Raw genomic sequence first — 12,830 nt, forward strand, 5'->3', positions numbered from 1 at the left:
GTTTGGGGGGGACTGGGAGAGAGTTTGGGGGATTTGGGGGGGGTTTGGGGGGGACTGGGGGGGGATTAAGGGGGTTTGGAGGAGCCCCTCAGGGTTTGGGGGGGGATTTGTGGGGTTTGGAGGAACTCCTGGGGGTTTGGGGGGGTCTGGGGGGGCTGGGAGGGAGTTTGGGGGTCCAGGAGGGGATTAAGGGGGTCTGGGAGGGGATTTTAGGGGGTTTGGAGGAGCCCCTGAGGGGTTTGTGGGGGTCTAGGGGGGGCGGGAGGGAGTTTGGGGGGTTCTGGGGGGATTTGGGGGGGTCTGGAGGGAGATTGGGAGGTTCTGGGGGTCTGGAGAGAGTTTGGGGGGTCTGGGGGGGGGGTTTTAGGGGTTTGGAGGAGCCCCTGAGGGGTTTGGGGGATTTTAGGGGGTTTGGAGGAGCCCCTGAGAGGTGTGGGGGGGATTTTGGGGGGGATTTAGGGGGTTTGGAGGAGCCCCTGAGGGGTTGGGGAGGTCTGGGGGGGATTTGGAGGAGCCCCTGAGGGGTTGGGGGGGGGTTTGGGGGATTTAGGGGGTTTGGAGGAGCTCCTGGGGGATTTGTGGGGGATTTAGAGGAGCCTCTGAGGGGTTTGGGGGCTTTGGGAGCTCAGTGGGGTCTTGGGAGGAACCTGGGGGGGGCAAAATTGGGTTTGGGGGGGTCTGGGAGGGGATTAAGGGGTCTGGGGGCAGATTTAGGGGGCTCCAAGGGGTTCAGTGGGGTCTGGAGGAGCCCTGAGGGGTCTGGGGGCTTTGGGAGCTCAGTGGGGTCTTGTGGGGTCCTGAGATGCTCTGGAGAACAAAACGGGATTTTGGGGAGGGGTCTTAAAGGGTTTGGGGGGCCTGAAGTGATTGGGGGTGCCAAGGTGGAATTTTGGGGAGGGGTCTCACCTTATACCCCTCATTCTGCAGCTGCTTCAGCTTCTTGGGGATCTCAGGGTACAAAATCCTGTGGGGTGAGCAGAAAACAAAATAAAAAGTGAGGGGGACCCCAAAACCAATCCCCAGACCCCCAAAAACGCCCCCTCCTCACCTCCAGTCCATCGGGGCTGGTGGGGAACACCTTCCCCGAGCGGGTGGTGATGAGGGTCCCGTCCAGGTCAAACCCTGCAATCTGGGGGGTCCCCAAAACAAGGAGGGGTCAGGGACCCCCCAGGAGCCCCAAATCCCAACCCAGAGCCCCGCAGGAACTCGGGGAGGGGGTTGTTTGGGGGTCTTTGTGGGGGGAAAAGGGGTGCTTTGAGATCTGGGGGGGCTGAGGGGTCCTGGGAGGGGATTTGGGGGGGCTCTAGGGTCTTGGGGTGGGATTTGGGGGGGCTCTGAGGTCCTGGGAGGGGATTTGGGGGGGCTGAGGGGTCCTGGGAGGGGATTTGGGGGGCTGAGGGGTCCTGGGAGGGGATTTGGGGGGGTCTGGGGGGTCTTGGGAGGGGATTTGGGGGGGTGTGGGGGGTCCTGGGAGGGGATTTGGGGGGTCTGGAGGGTCCTGGGAGGGGATTTGGGGGGGTCTGGAGGGTCCTGGGAGGGGATTTGGGGGGGTCTGGAGGGTCCTGGGAGGGGATTTGGGGGGCTGAGGGGTCCTGGGAGGGGATTTGGGGGGGCTCTAGGGTCTTGGGGTGGGATTTGGGGGGGTGAGGGGTCCTGGGAGGGGATTTGGGGGGGCTGAGGGGTCCTGGGAGGGGATTTGGGGGGGTCTGGGGGTCTGGGAGGGGATTTGGGGGGGCTGAGGGCTCCTGGGAAGGGATCTGGGGGGGCTGAGGGGTCCTGGGAGGGGATCTGGGGGGGCTGAGGGGTCCTGGGAGGGGATCTGGGGGGGTCTGAGGGGTCTTGGGGTGGGATTTGGGGGGGTCTGAGGGGTCTTGGGGTGGGATTTGGGGGGCTGAGGGGTCCTGGGAGGGATCTGGGGGGGCTGAGGGGTCCTGGGAGGGGATTTGGGGGGGCTGAGGGGTCCTGGGAGGGGATTTGGGGGGGTCTGGGGGGTCCTGGGAGGGGATTTGGGGGGGCTGAAGGGTCCTGGGAGGGGATTTGGGGGGGCTGAGGGGTCCTGGGAGGGGATTTGGGGGGGCTGAAGGGTCCTGGGAGGGGATTTGGGGGGCTCTAGGGTCTTGGGGTGGGATTTGAGGGGGTCTGGGGTCTTGGGGAGGGATCTGAGGGGTCTTGGGGTGGGATTTGGGGGGGTCTGAGGGATTTTAGGGGTCTTAGGAGGGGATTTTTGGGGGGTCTGGGGTCTTGGGGTGGGATTTGGGGGGGTCTGAGTGCATTGAGGGGTCCTGGGTGGAATTTTTGGGAGGTCTGGGGCCTTGGGGTGGGATTTGGGGGGTGGTCTGGGGTCATGGAAGGGGATTTTTGGGGGGGTCTGGGGGGTCTTGGGGTGGGATTTGGGGGTGCTCGGGGACTTTAGGGGGGACTGAAGCATCTGGAGTGGAATTTGGGGAGACTTTGGGGGGTCCAGGGGAGAAAAAGGGAGGCTGAGTATGGGGAGCCCCACTGGCGTTGGGGGTCTGAGGGGGGAATTTGGGTGGGGGTCTCTGAAATGGGGGGGGGGCGGGGGCTGGGCACAGGAACCCCCTCCCCAAAATCCCCCCGTACCTTCGTGCTGGCTGGAGCCCTGAGGGGGTGAAGATGAGGAGGGGTCCCTGTTTCTGCCACCCCCCCCGGGAGGGGCTGGGGGGGGCTCTGCGGGTCGGGGGGGGCTCCTGGGAGGGGCTGGGGGGGCGTTTTTTGGGGAGGGGGCTCCCCTGGAAGTGCAGCACCAGGGGGTACCTCCCGTTCACCAGCAGCAGGGTCTGCCCCGGGGTGAGGGTCCCGCAGCCCCCCCGGCCCAGCACGCACCCCCCCACGGAGCTGGGGTTCACCCCGAGCTGGGGAGGAAAGAGTTAAAGGGGGGGGGGGTAAAGACCCCTCCCCCCCCAAAAAAAAACCCCAAAATCCCATAAATCCCCCCAAAAATACCTCCCAAAATCCCATAAACCCCCCCAAAACCCCCCCCCAAAATTCCCAAAAACCTCCCCAAAATCTCATAAATCCCCCCAAGGACCCCCAAACCCCCCCAGGACCCCCCAAAACTCCTCCAGGACCCCCCAAACCCCTTTGAGCCCCCCCAAACACCCCCAGGAACCCTCAAAACCCCACCCAGGACCCCCCAAACCCCTTTGAGCCCCCTCAAAACCCCACCCAGGACCCCCCAAAACCCCTTAAAGCCCCCCAGGACCCCCCAAACCCCCCCGGGACCCCCAGTCTCCCCCACCTGCGTGACCTGGGCCGTGCCCTCGGCGTAGTTGGCCACGATCTCCACTGTGGGGAGGGGTCACATTTGGGGACCCCCCGAGCCCCCAAAAACCGGGGAGGGGGAGAGGGAACCCACAAAAGGGGGCCCCAGAGCCCGGGGGGGGGCTTGGGGGGGATTTGGGGGTCCTGGGGGTGAATTTGGGGATCCTGGGGGAAGAATTTGGGGGGTCTTGGGGGGTGAAATTTGGGGGGTGAATTTGGGGGTCCTGAGGGAGAATATGGGGTTGAACTTGGGGGTCCTGGGGGGGGGAACATTTAGGGGGTCTAGAGATGAAATTTGGGGGTTCTGGGGGGTGAAATTGGGGGGTCCTGGTGGGGAATTTTTGGGGTCCTGGTGGGGAATTTGGGGGCTCCTGGTGGGGAATTTTTGGGGTGAATCTGGGGGTCCTGGGGGGGAATTTGGGGGTCCCGGGGGAGAGAATTTTGGGAGTTCTGGGGGTCCTTGGGCGGTGAAATTTGGGGCTCCCTGTGGGGAATATTTGGGGGGTCCCATGACCCGTTGGTGGGTGGGGGGTCCCGGTGCCCATAACCGAGGGCATGGGGGGGGTCCGGGGGGGTTCTGAGGGGCTCCCCGCACCCACCCTGCTGCCGGGAGCACTTGCGGTCGGTGACGCCGGTGAGGGGCCCGCGGCCCAGCAGCACGGGCTGCCCGTCGGGCAGCGCCACGGGCCCGGCGAGGCCCCGCAGCTCGGCCCGCATGGCAGGGACGGAACCGGGACTGAACCGGGGACCGGCACCGGAGCGACCCCGGCCCGGCACCGCCGCCACTTCCTGCCTGCGTGACGTCACTTCCTCCACGCAACTCCGCCCCTTTGGTTTTTATTCCCGCCCTTTTTGTCCTTGTAAAGCCACGCCCCTTCTGCTTCAGCTTCGCCCACTCTCTCTAGGCCACGCCTCTTTTGGGGCCTGCGAGGCGACTTCCGGTCTTGATACGCCGCCACTTCCGGTAAGTTGAGTGACGTCGTGGCGCCCTCTGGCGGTGGAGGACGGGGTGGGTCCTCCAAGGGTGGGTGGGAGAACTGGGAGGGAACTGGGAGGGACTGGGAGGGAACTGGGAGGGAACTGGGAGGGGTTTGAGGGACACTGGGTGGGGTTTGGGGGGCGCTGGGAGGAACTGGTTTGGACTGGGAGAGTCTTCTTGGGGGTCCCCCCCCCAACAGGTTCCCCAAAATATGAACCTGCTGACTCAGCATGACGACCCCCCCCCCCATGACCCCCCCGTGACCCCCGCAGTGCCACCAAGTGTCACCTTTATTACCCGGGGGGGGGAGGGGTGGCCTTGCCTCGTGTCCCCCCCCCCAAAATGACACGGGGGGGGCCGGGGGGGTTGGGGTGACACGGGTGGGGGTGGGGAGGGGCAGCAGGTGGCCTCGGTGGCCTCGGGTGTCACGATGTGGCCTCGGTGTCCTCGTGACCCCCTGGGAGCTCCTGTGCCCCCCCCGGTTCGGTTTTGTTCACCCCAGTTCATCCCAGTTCATCCCAGTTCATCCCAGTGCTCTCCCAGTCCATCCCAGTCCATCCAGGTGCACTCCCAGTTCATTCTGGTGCACTCCCAGTCCATCCAGGTGCACTCCCAGTCCATCCCAGTCCATCCAGGTGCACTCCCAGTTCATTCTGGTGCACTCCCAATCCATCCCAGTGCTGCCCAGTTTGTTCTGGTGCACTCCCAGTTCATCCCAGTGCATCCCAGTTCATTCCAGTGCATCCCAGTGCACTCCAATCCATCCTTGGTGCATTCCCAGTGTATCCCAGTGCACCCCAGTCCATCCCAGTCCATTCCAGTCCATCCAGGTGCACTCCCAGTGCCTCCCAGTGCATTCCACTCCATCCAGGTGCACTCCCAGTCCATCCCAGTGCACTCCCAGTGCAGCCCAGTCCATCCCAATCCATCCAGGTGCACTCCCAGTCCATCCCAGTGCACTCCCAGTGCAGCCCAGTCCATCCCAATCCATCCAGGTGCACTCCAGTCCATCCCAGTGCATTCCAGTCCATCCAGGTGCACTCCAGTCCATCCAGGTGCACTCCAATCCATCCAGGTGCACTCCCAGTGCACTCCCAGTGCATCCCAGTCCATTCCAGTTCATCCAGGTGCACTTTCAGTTCATCCAGGTGCATTCCCAGTGCACTCCCAGTCCATCCCAGTCCATCCAGGTGCACTCCCAGTGCACTCCAGTCCATTCCAGTTCATCCAGGTGCACTCCAGTCCATCCAGGTGCACTCCCAGTGCAGCCCAGTGCACTCCCAGTGCGCTCCAGTCCATCCCAGTCCATCCAGGTGCACTCCAGTCCATCCCAGTCCATCCAGGTGCACTCCAATCCATCTAGGTGCACTCCCAGTGCACTCCCAGTGTACTCCAGTCCATCCCAGTCCATCCAGTTGCACTCCCAGTGCACCCCAGTCCATTCCAGTCCTTCCAGGTGCACTCCAGTCCATCCAGGTGCACTCCCAGTGCAGCCCAGTGCACTCCCAGTGCACTCCAGTCCATCCCAGTCCATCCAGGTGCACTTTCAGTTCATCCAGGTGCACTCCCAGTCCATCCAGGTGCACTCCCAGTGCACTCCAGTCCATTCCAGTCCATCCAGGTGCACTCCAGTCCATCCAGGTGCACTCCCAGTGCAGCCCAGTGCACTCCCAGTGCACTCCAGTCCATCCCAGTCCATCCAGGTGCACTCCCAGTCCATCCCAGTCCATCCCAGTGCACCCCCCTCCACCCCATCACCCCCTCCCCACCTGCCCCTCCCTCCCCTCCCCCCTCACACCTCGGTCACCAACCTCCCCCCCTCCCCACCCCTTCTCCCCGCCTGCCTCCCCATCCACCCCCCAGCCCTCCCCGGGCCCCCCGCCCGCCTTGGGGGTCTCGGGGGTCTCCCCGGGCCCCTCGGGGTGGTGGGGGCAGGGCGCGGCGGGCACCACCTGCCCGCCCTCCTCGCCGCGCAGCTCGCGCCGGTAGAAGTAGGAGAAGTTGGAGACGATGACGGGCACGGGCAGCGAGATGGTCAGCACGCCCGCGATGGCGCACAGCGAGCCCACCAGCTTGCCCCCCACCGTCACCGGCGCCATGTCCCCGTAGCCCACCGTGGTCATGGTGACCACCGCCCACCAGAAGGCCTGCGGGATGGACGTGAAGGCCGTGGCGGCGTCCTCGGCCTCGGCGAAGTAGACGGCGCTGGAGAAGAGCACGACGCCGATGAGGAGGAAGAAGATGAGCAGGCCCAGCTCCCTCATGCTGGCCTTGAGGGTCTGGCCCAGGATCTGCAGGCCGGTGGAGTGGCGGGACAGTTTGAAGACGCGGAAGACGCGCACCAGGCGGATGACGCGCAGCACGGCCAGCGACATGGCGGGCTGGCCGATGCCGCGCTGCCGCGCCAGCTCCGTGCCCAGCGCGATGAAGTAGGGCGCGATGGCCGCCAGGTCGATGAGGTTCATGGCGCTGCGGAAGAAGGCCGCCTTGCTGGGGCTGGCCACCAGGCGCACCAGCAGCTCCAGGGAGAACCAGCAGATGCAGATGGTTTCCACCAGGAAGAAAGGGTCGGTCAGGCCGGAGCGGTGGGGAGGGGGAGTGGGGGTGGTGGTGTTGGTGGGGGTGGGCGAGGGGGGCTGTGGGGAGAGAGGAGAGAGGTGGGGGTGAGGGGGAGGTGGAGGAAGGACCTCAGATCCACCACTCAGACCCCCAGATCCACCACTCAGACCCCCAGATCCACCACCCAATGTGGGTTAATGGGGTTGGAGACCACCCAGAACCCCATATCCACCACCCAGACCCTCAGATCCACCACCCAGACCCTCAGATCCACCACCCAGACCCCCTGATCCACCACCCAGACCCTCAGATCCACCACCCAGACCCCCAGATCCACCACCCAATGTGGGTTAATGGGGTTGGAGACCACCATCCAGACCCCCAGATCCACCACCCAGACCCTCAGATCCACCACCCAGACCCTCAAATCCACCACCCGGACCCCCAGATCCACCACCCAGACCCTCAGATCCACCACCCAGACCCTCAAATCCACCACCCAGACCCCCAGATCCACCACCCAGACCCTCAGATCCACCACCCAGACCCTCAGATCCACCATCCAGACCCCCAGATCCACCACCCACAGGGCTTAACGGGGATTGGAGACCACCCAGACCCTCAAATCCACCACCCAGACCCCCAAATCCACCACTCAGACCCCCAAATCCACTACCCATAGGGGTTAACGGGGATTGGAGACCACCCAGACCCTCAGATCCACCACCCAGACCCTCAGATCCACCATCCAGACCCCCAAATCCACTACCCAGAGGGGTTAACGGGGATTGGAGACCACCCAGACCCTCAGATCCACCACCCAGAGGGGTTAACAGGGGTTGGAGACCCCCAAAATGGGTTAACCAGAGTTGGATTCTGCATTAATGGGGTTGGAGACCCCCCAGACCCCCAAATCTGTCCCCCAGACCCCCCAGATCACCCCCCAGAGGGGTAATGGGGGTTGGAGACCCCCCCCAGGACCCCCAGGTCCCATGGCAAAGACCCAAGAGGAGGAGGAGGAGGAGGAGAGAGAGGCTGAAGGCTGGGGATGGTGAGGATGAGGATGGTGGGAATGAGGAGGTGATGATGGATGATGAGGATAAATACGAGGATGAGGATGGTGGGGATGAGGCTGAAGATCAGAAGGGTGAGGATGAGGATGGAGAGGCTGAGGAGGAGAGTGAGGATGAGGAGGGTGAGGATGAGGATGGTGAAGACGCCAAGGATGGTGAGGAAGAAGAGGGAGGAGGGTGAGGATGAGGACAGGGATGGTGACCAGGAGAACGCAGCCTGGTGAGGATGAGGATGGTGAGGCTGAGGTTCAGCAGGATGAAGATGAGGATGGTGAGGCTGAGGTTCAGCAGGATGAAGATGAGGATGGTGAGGCTGAGGTTCAGCAGGATGAAGATGAGGATGGTGAGGCTGAGGTTCAGCAGGATGAAGATGAGGATGGTGATGATGAGAATGATGAAGATGGCGAGGGAATGAGAGCGTTGAGAAAGAAGAGGGCGGGGAGGGTGAGGATGAGGATGGTGACAACGACACTGAGAGCGGCGAGGGTGAGGATGGTGAGGCCGAGGATGAGGATGAGGATGGAGAGGCCGAGGATGAGGATGAGGGTGAGGATGAAGATGGCCACGATGAGGACAGTGAAGATGAGGATGAGGATGGTGATGATGACACTGAGGAAGAGGATGATGAAGATGGCGACCATGATGGGAGCAATGAGAATAAGGGAGATGAGGATGAGGATGGTGACAATGACACCGAAGATGATGAGGATGAAGATGGCCATGAAGAGGACAGTGAAGGTGAGGATGAGGATGGTGACGATGACACCAAGAACAATGAGGACGATAAAGATGATGAGGATGATGACAATGACACCGAGGATGATGAAGGCAATGAGGATGATGAGGATGATGAAGATAGTGACAATGACACCAAAGATGATGAAGATGATGAGGCCAATGAGGATGATGAGGATGATGAGGATGATGAGGATGATGACAGTGACACCGAAGACAATGAGGACAATGAGGACGATGAGGACGATGAGGACGATGACAATGACACCAAAGATGATGAGGATGATGAGGATGATGAGGGTGACACTGAGGATGATGAGGATGATGAGGATGGTGACAATGACACTGAGGATGATGAAGATGATGAGGATGATGAAGATGGTGACAATGACAGTGAAGATGATGAGGATGATGAGAACGGTGACAATGACACCAAGAACGACGAGGATGATGATGATGATGATGAGGACGATGATGATGATGACAATGACACTGAGGATGATGAAGACGATGGGGATGGTGACAATGACACTGAGGATGATGAAGATGATGGGGATGGTGACAATGACAGTGAAGATGATGAAGATGATGGGGATGGTGACAATGACAGTGAAGATGATGAGGATGGTGAGGATGGTGACAATGACACTGAGGATGATGAAGATGATGATGATGATGAGGACGATGAGGATGATGACAATGACACTGACGATGATGAAGATGATGAGGATGGTGAGGATGGTGACAATGACAACGAGGACAATGAGGATGATGAGGATGATGACAATGACAACGAGGACAATGAGGATGACGAGGACGACGAGGATGGTGAGGATGGTGACAATGACACTGAGGAAGATGAAGATGATGAGGATGAAGATGGTGACAATGACGGTGAAGATGATGAGGATGGTGACAATGACAGCAAGAACTATGAGGATGATGAGGATGAGGACGATGAGGGTGACAAGGATGGTGACGAGGATGGTGACAATGACACCGAGGACGATGAGGACGATGAGAATGATGAGAATGATGAGGATGGTGAAGATGGTGACAATGACACCGAAGACGATGAGGATGATGAGGATGATGAGGATGACGACAATAACACCAAGGACGATAAGGATGATGAGGATGGTGAGGGTAACACTAAGGATGGTGATGATGATGAGGATGAAGAGGATGGTGAGGATAACACCGAGGCCGATGATGACGATGAGGACGATGAGGACAATGAGGATGATGACAATGACACCGAGGCCGATGATGACGATGAGGACGACGAGGATGGTGAGGATAACACCGAGGCCGATGATGACGATGAGTATGAAGAGGATGGTGAGGATAACACCGAGGCCGATGATGACGATGAGGACAACGAGGATGGTGACAACGCCCCCCACCACAATCCCTCCGCCCAAGACCCCCCCTCACCTCTCCCTCGGCGCCGGCGCGGAACTGCGGCAGCGTCTCCAGGCAGAACACCACGATGGACACCAGGATGACCAGCACGGACAGCAGGGCCACCACCCTGGCGGCCGGCGAGCTCTCGGGGTGCTCGCACAGCAGCCACGCCCGCCGCCTCAGCCCCCCGCGCGGCAGCACCGGCGGCTCCTCCACCGAGAACCCTTCGGCCTCGCGCAGCCGCTCCTCGGCCTCATCGCCCAGCTGGTAGAACCTCAGCTCCTCCAGGAACACGTCCAGCGGCACGTCCGGCGGCCTGCGGAGCCGCCCCCCGCTCTGGTAGTAGTAGAGCACGGCCCCGAAGGCGCCGCGGTGCCGGTCGAAGAAGTACTCGCGGCGCTGGGGGTCGAAGAAGCGGCGCCGGCGCCGGGGGTCGCCCAGCAGGGTGTCGGGGAAGCGCCGCAGCGTCCGCACCAGGGTCTCGAAGCGCCGGCCGGCCACGTTGATGGCCACGCGCTCGCAGCAGCCCAGCGGCTCCCCCATGCCCGCGGGGGCACCCCCGGCGCGCCGGGGCACGGGCGGGGCGGAGGGCACCGAGGGCAGCCTGGGCCGGGGGCGGCACCGCGGGGGGCACGGGGGTGGTCAGGGGGGAGAGGGAGGGTCTGCAGGGGTGGGGGCGACCCTCAGGGGTTTGGGAGTTTTGGAGGGTCCCTACAGGTTGGGGAGACCCCAAAACTCTTGGGGGTCCCAATGGGGCCCTAAAGATTTGGGGGAACTCCTGAAGTATTGGGGGTCTACAACGTTGGAGGAACCTCGAGGTTCTTCAGGGCTGGGGGCACCCCAAAACTTTTGGGGTCTTTAAGACTTGTGGAGGGTCTCTACAGGCTGGGGGGACCCCAAAACTCTTGGAGGTCCCAAGGGGGCCCTAAAGATTTGGGGATCTCTAAAATGTTGGGGGTCTACAACGTTGGAGGAACCTCGAGGTTCTTCAGGGTTGGGGGCACCCCAAAACTTTTGGGGTCTTTAAGACTTGTGGAGGGTCCCTACAAGTTCGGGGGACCCCAAAACTCTTGGGGGTCCCAATGGGGCCCTAAAGATTTGGGGGAACTCCTGAAGTATTGGGGGTCTACAACGTTGGAGGAACCTCGAGGTTCTTCAGGGTTGGGGGCACCCCAAAACTTTTGGGGTCTTTAAGACTTGTGGAGGGTCTCTACAAATTTGGGGGACCCCAAAACTCTTGGGGGCCCCAAAAGATTTGGGGGGGGGGCCCAAATTCTTGGGGGCCAACGCTCCTGGAGGACCCTCAGGTTTCTTGGGGGGGGTACTACAGATTTGGGGGACCCCCTAAATTGGGTAGGGGGTCCCAGGGTGACCCCAAAGTTTGGGGGACCCCAAAAAATGTTGGGGGTGGGCAGAGCTGGGTGGTCCTCGGGGGTCTCAGGAGCCTCGAGGTCCTGGGGTGACCCCAAAAATTTGGGGGACCCCTCAACCCTTGGGGTGCCCCCGAACTTGTCCCTGGTGTCCCCCAATTGTCCCCAACCCCCCTCCCCGAGTGTCCCACCCCCCCTCTGTGTCACGGCGGGTCCCCACCCCTCCCGACGTCACCCGTGGTGTCCCCAAGGTGTCACCAGGGGGGTCCCCAGCACCTGGCACCGGCCCGTCCCCGGTCACCGGGGTGTCCCCAAACCCCGTCCCTGCTGTCCCCTGTCCCCAGGGGGTCACGGGGTGACCCCAACCCCGCCACCAGCTGTCCCCCGCCACCCGGGGGGGGTCCCCAAATCCTCCTGCCCCCTGTCCCGGGGGTGTCCCTGCTGTCCCCCTCCCCCCCCCTTGTCACCAGCTGTCACCAGGTGTCCCCAACCCCTTGGCCGCCCCCCCCCACCTCCGTCCCCGCGTGCCCCCTCCCACGTCACCCGGGTGTCCCCAACCCCCCCCTCCCCCACGGGGTGTCCCCTGCCCGTGTCACCGGGTGTCCCCGGCCCGCCGTCCCGCTGTCACCGCCGCTGTCCCGTAAACAGGGTGACAGCAGGGTGGCCCCGCGGTGTCGGGTTCCCCCCCGCGCTAAAAATAACGGGGGGGGGTGGGGGGGGTGACCGGACACCCGGGTCCTCCCCCCCACAGGGTCACCGAGTGTCCCCAAGGAGGGGAGGGGGTGACCGGACACCCGGGTCCTCCCCCCCCACAGGGTCACCGCGTGTCCCCAAGGAGGGGAGGGGGTGACCGGACACCCGGGTCCTCCCCCCCCACAGGGTCACCGCGTGTCCCCAAGGAGGGGAGGGGGTGACCGGACACCCGGGTCCTCCCCCCCCACAGGGTCACCGCGTGTCCCCAAGGAGGGGAGGGGGTGACCGGACACCCGGGTCCTCCCCCCCCCCACCCACGGGGTCACCGAATGTCCCCAAGGAGGGGAGGGGGTGACCGGAGGGGACACCCGGGTCCTCCCCCCCCCGACCCACGGGGTCACCGACTGTCCCCAAAGAGGGGAGGGGGTGACCGGAGGGGACACCCGGGTTCTCCCCCCACCCACAGGGTCACCGAGTGTCCCCAAAGTGGGGGGGGGGGTGACCGGAGGGGACACCCGGGTTCTCCCCCCCCTCACCCTCCCCGGGGTCACCGAATGTCCCCAAGGGGGGGGGACGACACCCCTTGCCGGGGGGGGGAGGGGAACTGGGGGTGTCCCCCCTCCCCCCCATGGCAGCCCGGGGGTGGGACACCCCGGAGTGGGGAGGGGGGAGGGGCAGGGGAGACCCCGCCCCCCTGGATTGGAGGGGGGGTGTGTGGTGTCACCCTGGTTG

At 63.0% G+C, this 12,830-nt stretch overlaps 2 protein-coding genes across 2 annotated transcripts in view; both read right to left on the reverse strand.

Moving 5' to 3' along the window:
* PNKP (polynucleotide kinase 3'-phosphatase) overlaps nt 1-4,097 on the reverse strand; it is a 10,947-nt gene extending 6,850 nt beyond the window's left edge. The window contains 7 exon segments of the mRNA XM_059861132.1: nt 907-964; nt 1,049-1,056; nt 1,058-1,129; nt 2,501-2,513; nt 2,602-2,873; nt 3,260-3,306; nt 3,882-4,097. Coding sequence (XP_059717115.1) covers nt 907-964; nt 1,049-1,056; nt 1,058-1,129; nt 2,501-2,513; nt 2,602-2,873; nt 3,260-3,306; nt 3,882-3,999 — 588 coding nt within the window. The 5' untranslated portion in view covers nt 4,000-4,097.
* Nucleotides 4,098-4,183: 86 nt separating this feature from the next.
* On the reverse strand, nt 4,184-11,879 carry KCNA7 (potassium voltage-gated channel subfamily A member 7). The gene is made up of 3 exons (XM_059861133.1): nt 10,066-11,879; nt 6,089-6,897; nt 4,184-4,319 (listed from the first exon to the last, which is right to left on the reverse strand). Exons 1-3 carry the CDS (start codon nt 10,576-10,578, stop codon nt 4,184-4,186), a joined length of 1,458 nt encoding a protein of 485 aa, XP_059717116.1. The 5' UTR covers nt 10,579-11,879.
* Between the last annotated feature and the right edge of the window lie 951 nt (nt 11,880-12,830).

The sequence above is a fragment of the Haemorhous mexicanus genome, chromosome 16 (genome assembly GCF_027477595.1).
Source record: "Haemorhous mexicanus isolate bHaeMex1 chromosome 16, bHaeMex1.pri, whole genome shotgun sequence".
NCBI classification, from domain to species: Eukaryota; Metazoa; Chordata; class Aves; order Passeriformes; family Fringillidae; genus Haemorhous; species Haemorhous mexicanus.